Genomic DNA, 13,830 nt, shown 5'->3' on the forward strand with positions numbered 1-13,830 from the left:
AATGAGTCAGGAGGCCTAGAACTGGAGTCTAGTCCAGCTGGTACAATACCACCTCCCCTTTCAGCTCCCAAAAGAGATATCCAGACACAGACTTTATGATTATTATATTTTTTTCATTGCCAGTGCTGCTCAGCCCTCAGCATAACTTCAGTTTTCATGAAATAAACAGTGACTATATAAAATTCCACCTTTCTGAAACTGAAATCTGAGCTCAGGTGAAAGTTTCTTCTTTCCCAAGAAGCTGAGCCTGTGTTCCAGCAAGAGAGACAAGGTTCTCCAAGTGAGGGGAGCTGCACCTGGGTCCTGCCTACAAGTCATAGCAACACCAGCTCACAATGGGGGTCTCAACGGACAGAAGTCAAAAGTCTTAAGACAGTGGGTGACCCAGATGGCCATAGAGTTCAGGCCTACGATGCTGGAACACAGGCAGGTGTTGGCGCAACCGTCGCAGATAATTGAGGTCAATTCGGGCAAGGCAGAGGCCTGGTCCTTCAGAGCAGCGGGCCACCACTGTTCCCCAGGGATCTACCACCATGCTATGGCCATAACTTGCTCTCTTCTCATGGTGGCGTCCACACTGTGCTGCTGCCACTACGTAGCACTGGCTTTCAATGGCACGGGCCCGCAGCAACACCTGGGGATGGAGGAGATAGGCGTTCACTTAAATACAGGTAGCAGCTAGTAGGGAAGTGATAGGCCATGGACATTACAGGCCAATCTACCCACTGTGACCATTCTGATAATTGCCTATGAACGATTTACTATGTTAACTATTCTGAGAGGCAACAATCTGGGGAAATGAATTTTCCCACTAGGTGGGAAGGAGAAGAAAATCTTTTAACTGGTAGAGCCAAGGGAGGAGAATGAGGTAAGAGAAGGCCCTTATGTTCTAAAGAGGTGTCCTCTTACCTCCCAATGGGCTGGGCCTGTAACAGATCCAAACGCTGAAGGGTAGGTAAGTATTTCTGCTCCAGCCTGAACCAATGCCAGAGAGAGTTCAGGGAACCGCATGTCATAGCAGATAGCTAGACCAATCTGGAATGAAAACAGCCTATTTAGTCTCCCGCCCTGTTTGTCACAGCATCTGGTCATAACCCCGCTACTGCACTCCTTAGGGCTTTCTATCCTCTACTACCACTTCAAAATATTCCTATTCCCCTCCCTCTTGTTCCTCTCCCACCCTCATCCTTTCACAACTCCCACCTTGCCTGCTGGTGTGCTGATAGGAGACTCAAGACTGGGCCCAGGTATGGTAGAGTTGCTCTCATGCATAGGCCCCTGCCCTGGAATCTCTACGTCACACAGATGCGTCTTCCTATACGTGGCCACTACTGACCCTTGAGTAAGAGGGAGAAAGAGTGCTCAGTGCTGGTGCTCTAGAAGCCCAGCTTAGTTCCTCTCCTCCCAAAGAGGAGGTAGCTTATAGGCTAGGAACAGAAATACAAACGCCCCTAAAACCCTTGGCCAAGGAGACAGTTGAGAAACAACACAGAATTCTGGAGAATCTTAGGTAGAAGAGCCTGAGAAGAGGCAGGCTGAAGAGTCTCACCCTTGTTGTTCAGAATCACATGACAATTGTAGATTTTCTGAGTCTGCTCCCAGTCTTGGCCACGCTCATGGAAACCACCCAAGGACAGCCAGAGTCCACATTCCCTGAGGGGGAGGGGACACTGACAACTCTTCTCAAGGCTCTACCCTCATATCTGGCAATCCTGGGACATTACCCAGAAAGAAACTACTTCTCCCTCCCCCTTTCCCTGATACCTGGCAAGCTGGGTATATTCTCCCAAAAGGTTCCCACCCAGTGGCTCAGACAGGTGAAGCGTCTCTTCAGGGTTCCGTGCAATGAAGTCAAATGCCTCAGGCAGGAAAGCCAGGCAAGCGCCCAGTCTGGCAGCCTCCCGAATCAGCTCAGCACATGTTATAAAGTTCTGCTCCTTGTCTGGTGTCGATGTTACCTGGCACACAGCCACCAGGGGTAGTTCCCAGGAGGAAGAGGAGACAGCCATGGCTCTGAGTCTGTAAATGGCACAGGCAGGACTCAGACTGACTAGCATGGGGAAACCCAAGTTTAATGATAAGAGGCTAAAATGGGGAGGCAGGAAGGCTGGACTTTCCTTTGAATCTGCTCTTACAGGGCACAGTGACCCATGGTACAATGACCCACTGATCAAATGTTCTGTGATAGTTGGCACCCCAGTGTTTCCCACCATCCATACATTTAACATTTATTGAGCATCTACTACATGCCAGGCACTGAGAACACAACAAAACATGTTACCTGGGCTGAGCACAAAGTACTGAGAGTCGAGGTATCCGGAGTCCAGGACACAAAAGGGACAGGAGCTGGTGAGGAGGCCTGATGATGAAGCCCAACCTGAAGAAGGTGAGAAATCAGGACACCAACCCCACTCTCAAGCAATAAATTTCTAAGATCCTCTGACTTCTCTCTTCATACTGTGAAGCTGAATCAGGGCCCCGCCTGTAAAACCCCCCAAGTCTTCAAAACACTCTGTACCATAAGTAATTATGGGCTACCGGAAGAGCTCATAAAGTGGGAAGATGGAGGAAAGGGCTTTGATCTCACATTAAATTGAAGCCTCTTTCCTCAAATGTTTCCGCAGTTCACAAGTCATCTCCAAGATACTTCTTTGGTTTTCCCAGCCTCTGTTCTTGACTGTGCACCTGCACAGTTTTATTGACGCAAAGCATATTTCCCCCACCAGAGTCTCTGAGGGGAAGTTCACCCTCCCTCGTTCCTCATCACCCAGGGCCCAACCCGCGCCCCACTCTCCAGTTAACCCGTTCTTCCCCGCCTCTCCCAGGGGCAGCGTCTCTGTTGCACAAGTTAAAGCATGGCAGGTGAGAGTCACCGCAGCGGTTGGTATAGGTAGGAGGTCCTACATGAAGATACGACCAAAAGGATTCGCAGGATCCGAACCGAAGAGCGGCCTGGAGGTGGGGTCGCTGGGGGCGAGAGGGCGGTAACTCCGAGACCGGACGTGACGCAGGGCGGGTGGGCTGAGCTACGCAGGCCGGAAGCCCAGCAGGCGGTGAAGATGGCGGAGAACAGCGGTCGCAGTGGCAAGAACAGCGGGAGCGGCGCGGGGAAGGGGACGGTGTCAGCAGAGCAGGTGGGGAGCAGGGAACGCGAAGGAGGGCAACCTGGCTGGGTCCGGAGTCGATGTGAGAACGAGGGAAGCCTGTGGCTGGTGCAGACCTTTACTCCAGTCCCACATTTGCGTGGCCACCCAGAGAGGGGCGGGTCCTTGGAGAAGCTAGCCGAGCCCCCGGGGAGAGAGTAGGCGGATTGGTAGGTGAAAGCCACGCCCCCTCGGGGTGTTGAGTGAGCCAGGGGGATAGAAAAGCTCTGAGAAGCAGGGTCTGGGAGGATGCGCAAGTCTGAGGAAAGATGGGTGGTCACTTTCCCTATTTTCCTCCGCACCTTCAAACAGGGTATGGCTGGGCAAGGCAGCTTCTAACGAATCCCAGGGGATTAGTCAACGGCTGGGAGTGTAGTCTGTTACTGGACCCTGAAACCACGTTGAAAATCGTCATCGCTCTGCAGAGACACGTGACTCACATACTCGAACAGTCTAGTGTTTCATACTATTTTGATTCGGGAGTCATTACTAGATTGAATTTTTTTTAGAGACCAGAAATCCTTTACTAAGAATCCGAGCATGCATTTCCCCTAGTGCCTTGCCTAGCACCGGGAAACGTTTGATAAATTAATCAGAAAAGCCCCTTGTGGCTTGGGAACCATGGTTTGCTAATAGTGGGGCTAGTGTTTACTAGGGGTGGGAAGAAATCTGCGTAATAGGGAAACGTAGTCAAAACAACAGCTTTTTTTTTTTTTTTTTAAAAACTTTTTAAAAGTGCTTTATTTGCAGAGAGACTATGATTTGTGGCCTCTCCCGTTGCGGAGCACAGGCTCCGGACGCGCAGGCTCAGCGGCCATGGCTCATGGGCCCAGCCGCTCCGCGGCATGTGGGATCTTCCCGGACCGGGGCACGAACCCGTGTCCTCTGCATCGGCAGGCGGACTCTCAACCACTGGGCCACCAGGGAAGCCCCAACAACAGCTTTTTAAATTATAGTTTCATTTATCAGTTATTTGTTGAACAGTTACTATAGGCAGAGGTATTTGCATAAAGATCTTTAAAACTGACCCCTACAGTCAAAGAGCTTATAGTCTGGTGGGAAAAATATGACATACAAAATGTTAATGTGAGGCAGAAATATATCTAAGGGAGATATAAAGTGCTATGGAATTTTGGGGAGGAAAGAAGAGATAGTTTCTGACTTAGGGGGAAAAAGGCAAGGGAGAAGGAACTTAATGCTTTTTGAGGGTCTGCCATGTGTCAGACATTCTGCTGGGTACAGGGAAAAAGATAAATGAAATAGACCTTGTTTTCAAGTTAACACAGACTCATTTGAGAAAAGACAAAGCAAACAGTTTTTTTTTTTGAATTTTACATTATATTTTATACAGCAGGTTCTTATTAGTTATCTATTTTATACATATTAGTGTATATATGTCAATCCCAATCTCCCAATTCATCCCACCACCACCCCTCTCCCGCCACTTTCCCCCCTTGGTGTGCATACATTTGTTTCTCTACATCTGTGTCTTTATTTCTGCCCTGCAAACAGGTTCATCTGTACCATTTTTCTAGGTTCCACATATATGCGTTAATATACGATACTTGTTTTTCTCTTTCTGACTTAACTTCACTCTGTATGACAGTCTCTATATCCATCCACGTCTCAACAAATGGCCCAGTTTCGTTTCTTTTTATGGCTGAGTAATATTCCATTGTATATATGTACTACATCTTTATCCATTCGTCTGTTGATGGGCATTTAGTTTGCTTCCATGACCTGGCTATTGTAAATAGTGCTGCAATGAACATTGGGGTGCATGTGTCTTTTTGAATTATGGTTTTCTCAGAGTATATGCCCAGTAGTGGGATTGCTGGGTGGTATGGTAGTTCTATTTTTAGTTTTTTAAGGAACCTCCATACTGTTCTCCATAGTGGCTGTATCAGTTTACATTCCTACCAACAGTGCAAGAGGGTTCCCTTTTCTCCACACCCTCTCCAGCATTTGCTGTTTGTAGATTTTCTGATGATGCCCATTCTAACTGGTGTGAGGTGATACCTCATTGTAGTTTTGATTTGCATTTCTCTAATAATTAGTGATGTTGAGCAGCTTTTCATGTGCTTCTTGGCAATCTGTATGTCTTCTTTGGAGAAATGTCTATTTAGGCCTCTGCCCATTTTTTGATTAGGTTGCCAAAAAGTAAGTTTTATAATGTTCCTCACGGGCCTTCTTAATGGCAGCTAGAGGAGGGACCTCTAACTAAGCAGGAGATTATGAGATTGGGGGGTGGGTGGGAAAGGGAAGTGTGGTATAGTGGGGTGGCTAAGAGTGTAATGAGTGCACTGGGTTCAGATAGATCTGTATTTGAATCAACATTTCTACCTTTTACTACCTATATATGACCTCCCATGAGTTACTTCTTTTGGTCTTCTTCTGTGGAAACGTAATGGTGCTTACCTCACTGTATTTCAATTATTAGGCTAGACAACGCATACAAAGTGTTTTGCACAGTGATTGGAATATACTACGTGCTTAATAAGTGTTAATTACTTTGTTTTGTAAAAATGATAATCCTTCAGCTCAATTCTAAAGGATGAGAGAAGTTAGTCAAGCAAAGAAGGAAATGGAGGATTTTCTAGGTAGAGGGAATAATGTGTTTAAAAACACTGTGGCATGAAACTGCCTGACATGTTTGGGATGCAGGTGGACTTAAAGTTTGGGATGGACTGCAAGACTTGGACATGGAGAAAAAGAGATAAAAGAGGAATCTAGGATGTCCCTCAGGTTTCTGTTTTTGATGGTGCCACAGGGAATGTAGGAAGATGGACAGGTTTGGGGAGAAAATAAGTTTGAATTTGGGTTTCTTGTGGGATATCCAGGTAGAGACATTTAGCAGGTTGTTTGATTTATAATCTTGAGTTACAGAAAGAAATCTGAGTTGGAGATACAGATTAGAGAATTATAAGTTTATAGATGGTAGACAAAGCCATGGCTGTGGATGAAATCACCTACAGTTTGTACAGAAAGTGAACAAAGAAGTAGAACAGGAGTGAAACTAATAGTTAAGGGGTGGTAGAGAAAAAGAAGCCCTCGAAAGAGACTGAAGAATTGTGGTAACTGAGTTCTGAGGCTTTCCTTGCTTAACATTCTCTGGCCTTTGTTTGTGTTCCAGAGAGAACACTGGGTAAAAAATATTATACTTATCACTGGTGAAAATTTGAGCTATATAGACAAGATGGAGGCAAGTGGCACATTGAGCTAGGCACTTTACTTGTTTTATCTTCTGTTACTTAATTACTGCCATTTGAAGTAGCAGTATTGTCCTCAGGATGTTTGAATTTCGGAGGCTTTAGCTAACTTACCCAGTGTCAGTAACTGGGAGAGCAGGGCTTTTAATTGAGGGCCTTGAGCATCAGACAGACCTATTTTTTATACCATAATCCTATTAGAGATATTTGGGCTGAGCCGGAAGGATTGGATAAATTTGAACAGGTGACAGTAGAAATAGAATATAGGGAATAGGGTAAGAAGAGATCTTATCCTATGAGGAAAGCATACATTGACATGAAGTGCAGTGACTAGTTTAGCTAAATCATGAGTTATAAGTTAGAAAGATGTAGTCCTTAAAGCAAGCTGAGTCTTTGCATGGCAAAGAATTCAGGACTTTTTAATGTAAGCAGTGAGGGAGACATAGAAGGGTATATGTTATACTATTAATTTTTTTTATTACATAAAATTATACACATTCATTTTAGAAATTGTAGAAAACACAAGAAGTACAAAATAAGAAATAAATTACCCATGATCCTACTTTACCTATGATCCTACTATCCAGAGGTAACTATTCTTACCATTTTGAAATATATCCTTTGAGAGGTTCCCCCCTCCTTTATGTTTTTGTATATGTGTGTGTAGATGGAAAGGGAGGGCCTGTATATTTTACATATTTAATTTTATAAAATTAGTATTATACACTATTTGCTGTTTGGTAATCTGCTTTTTTCTCTTAAAAAGATTTATTTATTATTTATTTATTTTAGGCTGCATTGTGTCTTAGTTGCGGCACGCGGGCTTCTCTCTAGTTGTGGCATGTGGGTTTTCTCTTCTCTAGTTGTGGCATGCAGCCTCCAGGGTGTGTGGGCTGTGTAGTTTGCCGCACGTGGGCCCTAGCTGAAGCGCATGAGCTCAGTAGTTGTGGTGTGCAGGCTTAGTTGCCCCTTGGCATGTGGGATCTCAGTTCCCCGACCAGGGATCAAACCCCCGGCCCGTGCATTGTAAGGCAGATTCTTTACCACTGGACCACCAGGAAAGTCCCCGTAATCTGCTTTTTAAGCCTAATAATATATCACGAATATTTTTCTATGTCACCCAAGTGCTAAAAGAATTAAATTAGCAACAATGTATAGGATGGATTTGGAGAGTCCAAAAATGGGGAGATAATTTAGAAGACTGTTGCAGTAGTTCAGACAAGAGGTAATGAAGGCCTCAACTAGGGTGATGTCAGTAAGCCTAAGAAAAATTGCTGAGGTAGAGGCAATAAATTTGGCAGTTGATGGGATAAGGGTGTGTCCAAAGATGAAACCAGGGTTTCCTACCAGGCTAGAGTCATGTCACTAGCAGAAATAGGGGAGACAAGAAGAAGAGCAGTTTAAAATGGAGTAAAAGAAAATTCAGCTTTGAATGACCTGAGTTTAAGGTATCCATAGGACATTTAGGGGGAGGTGTTTTATAATAATAGCAGGCACTGTTTATTGACAATCTGTTGTATGCTGGATATTGTCCTAAGTCCTTGATGTAATTAATGAATCCTCTCAACATCCTATGAGGCAGATATCTCCATTTTTTTGGAAAAAACTTAGATTAAAAAGAGAAGTAACAACAACAAAAAAGTAACTTGGGAATTCCCTGGCGGTCCAGTGGTTAGGACTCGGTGCTTTCACTGCCATGGCCCAGGTTCAGTCCCTGGTTGGGGAACTAAGATCCCGCAAGCCTCATGGCCTGACCAAAAAAATAAATAAATAAAATGAATTGGGAGGTGAGGAAGTGGAGGCAGTGCATGTAGACTAGTCCTAAAATATTTGATGAAGAGAAGGGATGAGAATCATCATTTGACGATGGTCAAATCATCATTTGATAAGGTCGGAGAAATTTTTAGAGTTGAGTATGTTTGTCAGAAAAGGGGGCACTGAACTGAAAAGAAGATATTTAGTGCAGCAATAGCCCAGAAAATGCTTTTCCAGATGCATCCAGTCATAATTCTCTACCTCTTTTATTGTTCCATTGAACCCAATAAGAGTAAATATCATGTAGATGAGAAGACCAAAGGACCTTTTGGGGATAAATGTAATGATTGTAGATTTTCCCCAAAGTTATCAAAATTATATGGTATCAATTAAACAAAAAAGAAAGAAAAGAAAACCAAAATAAATCAAGTGGAAATAGTTTGACTTTTTTTTTTTACAGTTGTGTGTGTGAACTTTTTTTTTTTAACTTGTTTATCTTATTTATTTTATTTTTGGCTGCACTGGGTCTTCGTTGCTGCAGGCGGGCTTTCTCTAGTTGCAGTGAGCGGGGGCTACTCTGTTGTGGTGCACAGGCTTCTCATTGCGGTGGCTTCTTGTTGCGGAGCATGGGCTCTAGGCACGTGGGCTTCCGTAGTGTGGCACTCGGGCTCAGTAGTTGTGGCTCGCAGGCTCTAGAGTGCAGGCTCAGTAGTTGCGGCACACGGGCTTAGTTGCTCTGTGGCATGTGGGATCTTCCCAGAACAGGGCTTGAACCCGTGTCCCATGCATTGGCAAGTGGATTCTTTTTTTTTTTAACATCTTTATTGGAGTATAATTGCTTTACATTGTTGTGTTAGTTTCTGCTGTATAACAAAGTGAATCAGCTATACATATACATATATTCCCATATCCCCTTTCTCTTGAGCCTCCCTCCCACCCTCCCTATATCACACCTCTCTAGGTGGTCACAAAGCACAGAGCTGATCTCCCGGTGCTATGCAGCTGCTTCCCACTAGCTATCTATTTTACATTTGGTAGTGTATATATGTCAGTGGCACTCTCTCACTTCGTCCCAGCTTACCCTTCCCCCTCCCCGTGTCCTCAAGTCCATTCTCTATGTCTGGCAGGTGGATTCTTAATCACTGGGAACAACAAAAAAAAGATGATTGTGTCCTGTGTAAAATTATTTGTACATGCCAAATATGAAAATGTAAAGAGCTCTGCATGGTTGTAAGGCTTGAAGTTACTTTAGAATAGGAAAAATAGGGAATTCCCTGGCGGTCCAGTGGTTAGGACTCCGTGCTTCCACTGCAGGGGTCACAGGTTCCATCCCTGGTCGGGGAAACTAAGATCCCGCATGCTGTGCCACACTGCCAAAAGAAAAAAAAAGGAAAAATAGTTGGTATTTTAATTGGATTCTTTTTCAGCAGGGATGTTTATATGTTAGATGATTTAATAGGGTTGAGAGAGTCAACAGTGACCTGGCCATCCCTACTCATGCCAGACTGCTTTAGGAGAACACGAAATAAGGGAAAGGGAAGGAAAATTAGGTCAAGCCATAGGGGAGAAAACCACTAGTAAGTTGTATTTTAGGAGGAAGAATGTGGGAATAGAGCATAGCCTCTCTGTCTTCATTACCTGGCAGACCTCAGAGATGGCAGGTTAATATCAGCTTATTTTGCGTTTAACTAAAAGTTAGTTGTCAGTTAGCTGCTAAGAGATTTCATTTTCTTCAAGTGCATCAGTGGCTGAAATTTTCCATAACAACTGTGGATAACTCATACACTTAGATATATTTACTTTAGTTTGGTGTTGTAATAAACTCTATAACTGGACCAAGAGGAAATAGGGGTTGTTAATTAGCAAAAGTATTTGAAGAAAAGTTGGAATTAAAATCTTTTTGCCTATAGTGTTAAATTGGTGGTTGAAAAGTAGATTCCTACTAATTACTAAGGAAAATAAGTTCAGGCCTCAGAAATTTTAGACATTTAAGCTGCGTTCATTAGTGTGTGTTAAATACGACATACATGCAGAAGAGTGGATGTCATTTGGGTGCTAGGAGAACATCTAGAGTCTAGTTTAGTTGTGGAATTTTCTTAGAGGAAAGTATTTTGATCTGTAACATTGACAGTGGAGAAAATGCTAATTATAAATGGAAGAGTTTTGATATAGGCAATGAAGGTGAAGGAAAAACAGCTTGTAGATGAGTGAGATTTCCAAGGCGTTTGCTGAAATGAGTGGATGAAGCGGATTGAGATGAAAGGATGATGGATGGGAGAAGGAAACAAGTTGCTCTAATGACAAGTTCCTAGTCAAATTTATTCCTTCATTTATTGGGCAGTAGAAAGGCTGTAGGGGTGGTACAGGACAGTCATTTGGATTATCTTAGCTGTATATGAATCTTGCGGAGAGAAAGAGCTAGAGATAAGGGACCCTAGCAAAGATGAGGTGGTTAGTCAGTGATGGCAGTGAGACTAGAGATGATGTAAATGAGAGTGAGAGATTTGGCAGTGGTTTGAATGAATGGGCTCACTGCTCTCAGTGGACCAGGAGGGTCCAAGGTACACTTTGGGTTTGGAGAGAAGGTAATAATAGTAATTAATGCACTTCACTGCTTACAAAGCCGTTTCACATTAATTCATTCACGTGATACAACAGCCCTATGAAGTAGGTATCATCCCCTTTTACAGGTTAGGAAACTAAGGCTCAGAGACATTAACCCAGTGGTTCTCAGTTCTGGCTGCACATGAGAATTTCATGGGACATCTTTTTTTAAATACTGAGGCCTGGGCCTCACTCCCAGTGATTGTGTAATTGTTCTGAGGCTCCACTATTCACATTTTAAAAATGGTCCCCTGGTGATTCTAATGTGTAGCCAGGGTTGAATGAACAGGGCTAAAAGTCTGTCAGAGTTCATAAAGCCAAAATGTGGCAGAGGCAAAACTTGAAACCTGGTCTTTTGTCTTTCCAAATACAGTCCTCAGAGCCCTATACTAGAAGTGATGCTGGTGGTGGTGTTAGTACCCTGTCTGATTTTCACACTGTTCAATTCTCTGCTCAGTTTCTGGGGAACAGGAAGCTGGTGGTAATCACTTCTTTGGGTCTTTATGTGTGTTATTATGCTTCTTTTGTACCACTACCCCCACCCCCACCCCCAGGTTCTCATCCTTCAGGCTTCAGTTAAGGCATTATCTCTCAGGAAGCCTGTATCAGTTAGGGTTTAGAGGCTACAGATGCAGGCTTTGGGCAACTTATTTATTATTTTTTTTTAAAGAGTGTTTTAGAAGGACGGTGGTAGGTCACAGAATTGAACACAGTGAAAAGGAACATTAAACAACTAGGCCACACAGAGTTCAACAACTAGGGCAGCTTTGGGGATTTTAGGAATAGGAATGGAGGACCATCTTTATAGGACAACTATAGGTGTCTTAGCTCCAGCTGCCTTCTGTACCTGTTTGTCTCTACCCCAAATTCAATTCCTATAGTATAGAATATAGGTCACTGCCCCTGTGGTCAAAGAGCAAGGGCCCTGTGATTAGTAGCCTCACAAGAACCCCAGTGAATTAGGAGGGGCACTTGCCTAATGGGAGGGCTGCTGGGCGGACCCAAACAAGAGTTACTCGTTACATGGGACTTCCCTGGTGGCGCAGTGGTTAAGAATCCGCCTGCCAATGCAAGGGACACGGGTTCGGGCCCTGGTCCGGGAAGATCCCACATGCCATGGAGCAACTAAGCCCATGTGCCATAACTACTGAAGCCTCCGCGCCTAGAGCCCGTGCTCCACAACAAGAGAAGCCACTTCTCTTCGTTGCGGTGCGCAATGAGAAGCCCGTACACCGCAACAAAGAGTAGCGCCCGCTCACCGCAACTAGAGAAAGCCCGCGTGCAGCAACAAAGACCCAACACAGCCAAAAATAAATAAATAAAATAAAATTAAAAAAAGTTACTCGTTACAAAGCCTTTCCTGACATCCCTCTTTACCTGCAAGTTTAAGCTCCACTGTAGGTGCTCCAGTAGCTCTCCGCCCCCATTCCTATGTAACAAATGCCTAATCCTCACCGAACTAAGCTGCAAGATGGCCTAGCAAGTATCTCACCCCTAGTAGGCACTCAGTGTTGGGTGAATGGAATTCCAGACTTAATTTAGAAACTGCAAACTGTTCTACTCCTTTTCCAAGATAGGTGTCTACTACTGCATCTTTGTAAAGCCTGCTATCCTATGCTGACCCTCTGCCATTTCCACTGTCCCCTCTCTCACCTTTATCTCTTTCTCACCTTCTTAGGTAATCGCTGGCTTCAACCGCCTTCGGCAGGAACAGCGTGGCCTGGCATCCAAAGCAGCTGAGCTGGAGATGGAGTTGAATGAGCACAGGTGAGGAAGCCGGGAGAAGCAAACAACAGGAGAGTCGGATGGGCCCCTTTTTTTGGGGGGGGGGATGGGCCGTTTTGTAAGAGAGGGTTGCAGCAGAGTGGGACTGAATTCTCAGATCCTGCCTTGTCCTCCTACCTCAGCCTAGTGATCGATACTCTGAAGGAGGTAGATGAGACCCGCAAGTGCTACCGCATGGTTGGAGGGGTACTGGTGGAGCGGACTGTCAAAGAGGTGCTGCCTGCCTTGGAGAACAACAAGGAGCAGGTGAGCAAGAATCCCTGCGTAGATGCTCTGGGCAACCAAGGAGTAAGGAAAGGGAGGCCAGGGCTTTAGGGAATGTGGGGGAGGAAAGTGTGGGTAGGAACTCGTGTTGAAGGCAGCATAAATAGCCTATCAGCCTATGCTCTTTAGTTATGCTACGGCTAACTCCTTAGACAAAGGAGTTGCTGACTATGCCTCTTTTCTGGCTGAATTGGGGGAGGGGAGGTGGTTAGAGTGGAGTTTCTCACAGTGTAGTCCATGGCTACGTATATCCAAATCACCTGGAAGACTAATTTAAAATGCAGCTTCCCGGACCCTCTCCTGTACCCACTGATTCAGAACCTTTGGGGATGGGAGCCATGAAGTGGCATTTTAAAAATAAGCAGCCCAGGTGATTCTTACGTATACTACAGCTTATAAACCTTGTTTTAAAGAAAGGAATACTTTTTGTGTCTGGGCTCTACTATTAATTGGTTAAAGTTGAGGTTAGAGGTATCATCACTCCTTCACTTCCCCCAACCATAGTCTGTAACAGATGGGGGAAGGGAGTCCTGAAATCCTTACATAATCCCTGTTGTTTGCCCTCTAGATACAGAAGATCATTGAGACACTGACACAGCAGCTTCAGGCAAAGGGAAAAGAACTAAATGAATTCCGGGAAAAGCACAATATTCGTCTCATGGGGGAAGACGAGAAGCCAGGAGCCAAGGAAAACTCAGATGGGGCTGGGGCTAAGTCCAGCTCAGCTGGAGTGTTGGTCTCCTAGAGACTGAGGCCTTTGCATTTTTTTCTACCCTGATTCCCACTTCTTCTAATTTCTCTTTATTGTTATTATTTTCTCTGCTATTGTAATTTTTTTTTGTTAATTAAATGTTTTGTTCAGAATGCTTAGCTCTAGCCTGAAGCTTTCACCCAGTATTAGGGGTAGAATTTGCACGGGGCATGGGCAAGCATATGATTTGTGGTTTGGGGTCCATCTGGTTAATGGCTCACAATATCAAACTAGGTCCCATATTTTATCCTTTACCTTGCAAATAAAGATGCACCTCCTTATTTACTTCCCTCCCCGCCAAAAGATTCAGAAACAAACG

The 13,830-nt window shown here is 44.5% G+C and overlaps 2 protein-coding genes across 5 annotated transcripts; one reads left to right on the top strand and one right to left on the bottom strand.

The window, feature by feature from the left end:
- Positions 1-87: 87 nt before the first annotated feature.
- NIT1 (nitrilase 1) lies at positions 88-3,014 on the bottom strand. 4 transcript variants are annotated; one of them, XM_060297496.1, is made up of 7 exons: positions 2,874-3,014; positions 2,282-2,377; positions 1,765-2,019; positions 1,550-1,653; positions 1,204-1,337; positions 910-1,035; positions 88-634 (listed from the first exon to the last, which is right to left on the bottom strand). In XM_060297496.1, exons 3-7 carry the CDS (start codon positions 2,007-2,009, stop codon positions 368-370), a joined length of 876 nt encoding a protein of 291 aa, XP_060153479.1. In that variant the 5' UTR covers positions 2,010-2,019; positions 2,282-2,377; positions 2,874-3,014; the 3' UTR covers positions 88-367. The 4 variants fall into 4 exon arrangements, with proteins under 4 accessions (XP_060153479.1, XP_060153478.1, XP_030697994.1 ...); XM_060297495.2 differs by having other exon boundaries at positions 2,803-2,995; XM_030842134.2 differs by having other exon boundaries at positions 2,905-2,967.
- Positions 2,992-13,630, top strand: PFDN2 (prefoldin subunit 2). Its single transcript, XM_030842150.2, has 4 exons — positions 2,992-3,134; positions 12,390-12,478; positions 12,619-12,742; positions 13,329-13,630. The coding sequence occupies exons 1-4, from the start codon at positions 3,060-3,062 to the stop codon at positions 13,503-13,505; spliced, it is 465 nt and encodes a 154-aa protein (XP_030698010.1). The 5' UTR covers positions 2,992-3,059; the 3' UTR covers positions 13,506-13,630.
- Positions 13,631-13,830: the final 200 nt, after the last annotated feature.

Source organism: Globicephala melas, chromosome 1, assembly GCF_963455315.2.
Source record: "Globicephala melas chromosome 1, mGloMel1.2, whole genome shotgun sequence".
In the NCBI taxonomy this organism is placed as follows: Eukaryota; Metazoa; Chordata; class Mammalia; order Artiodactyla; family Delphinidae; genus Globicephala; species Globicephala melas.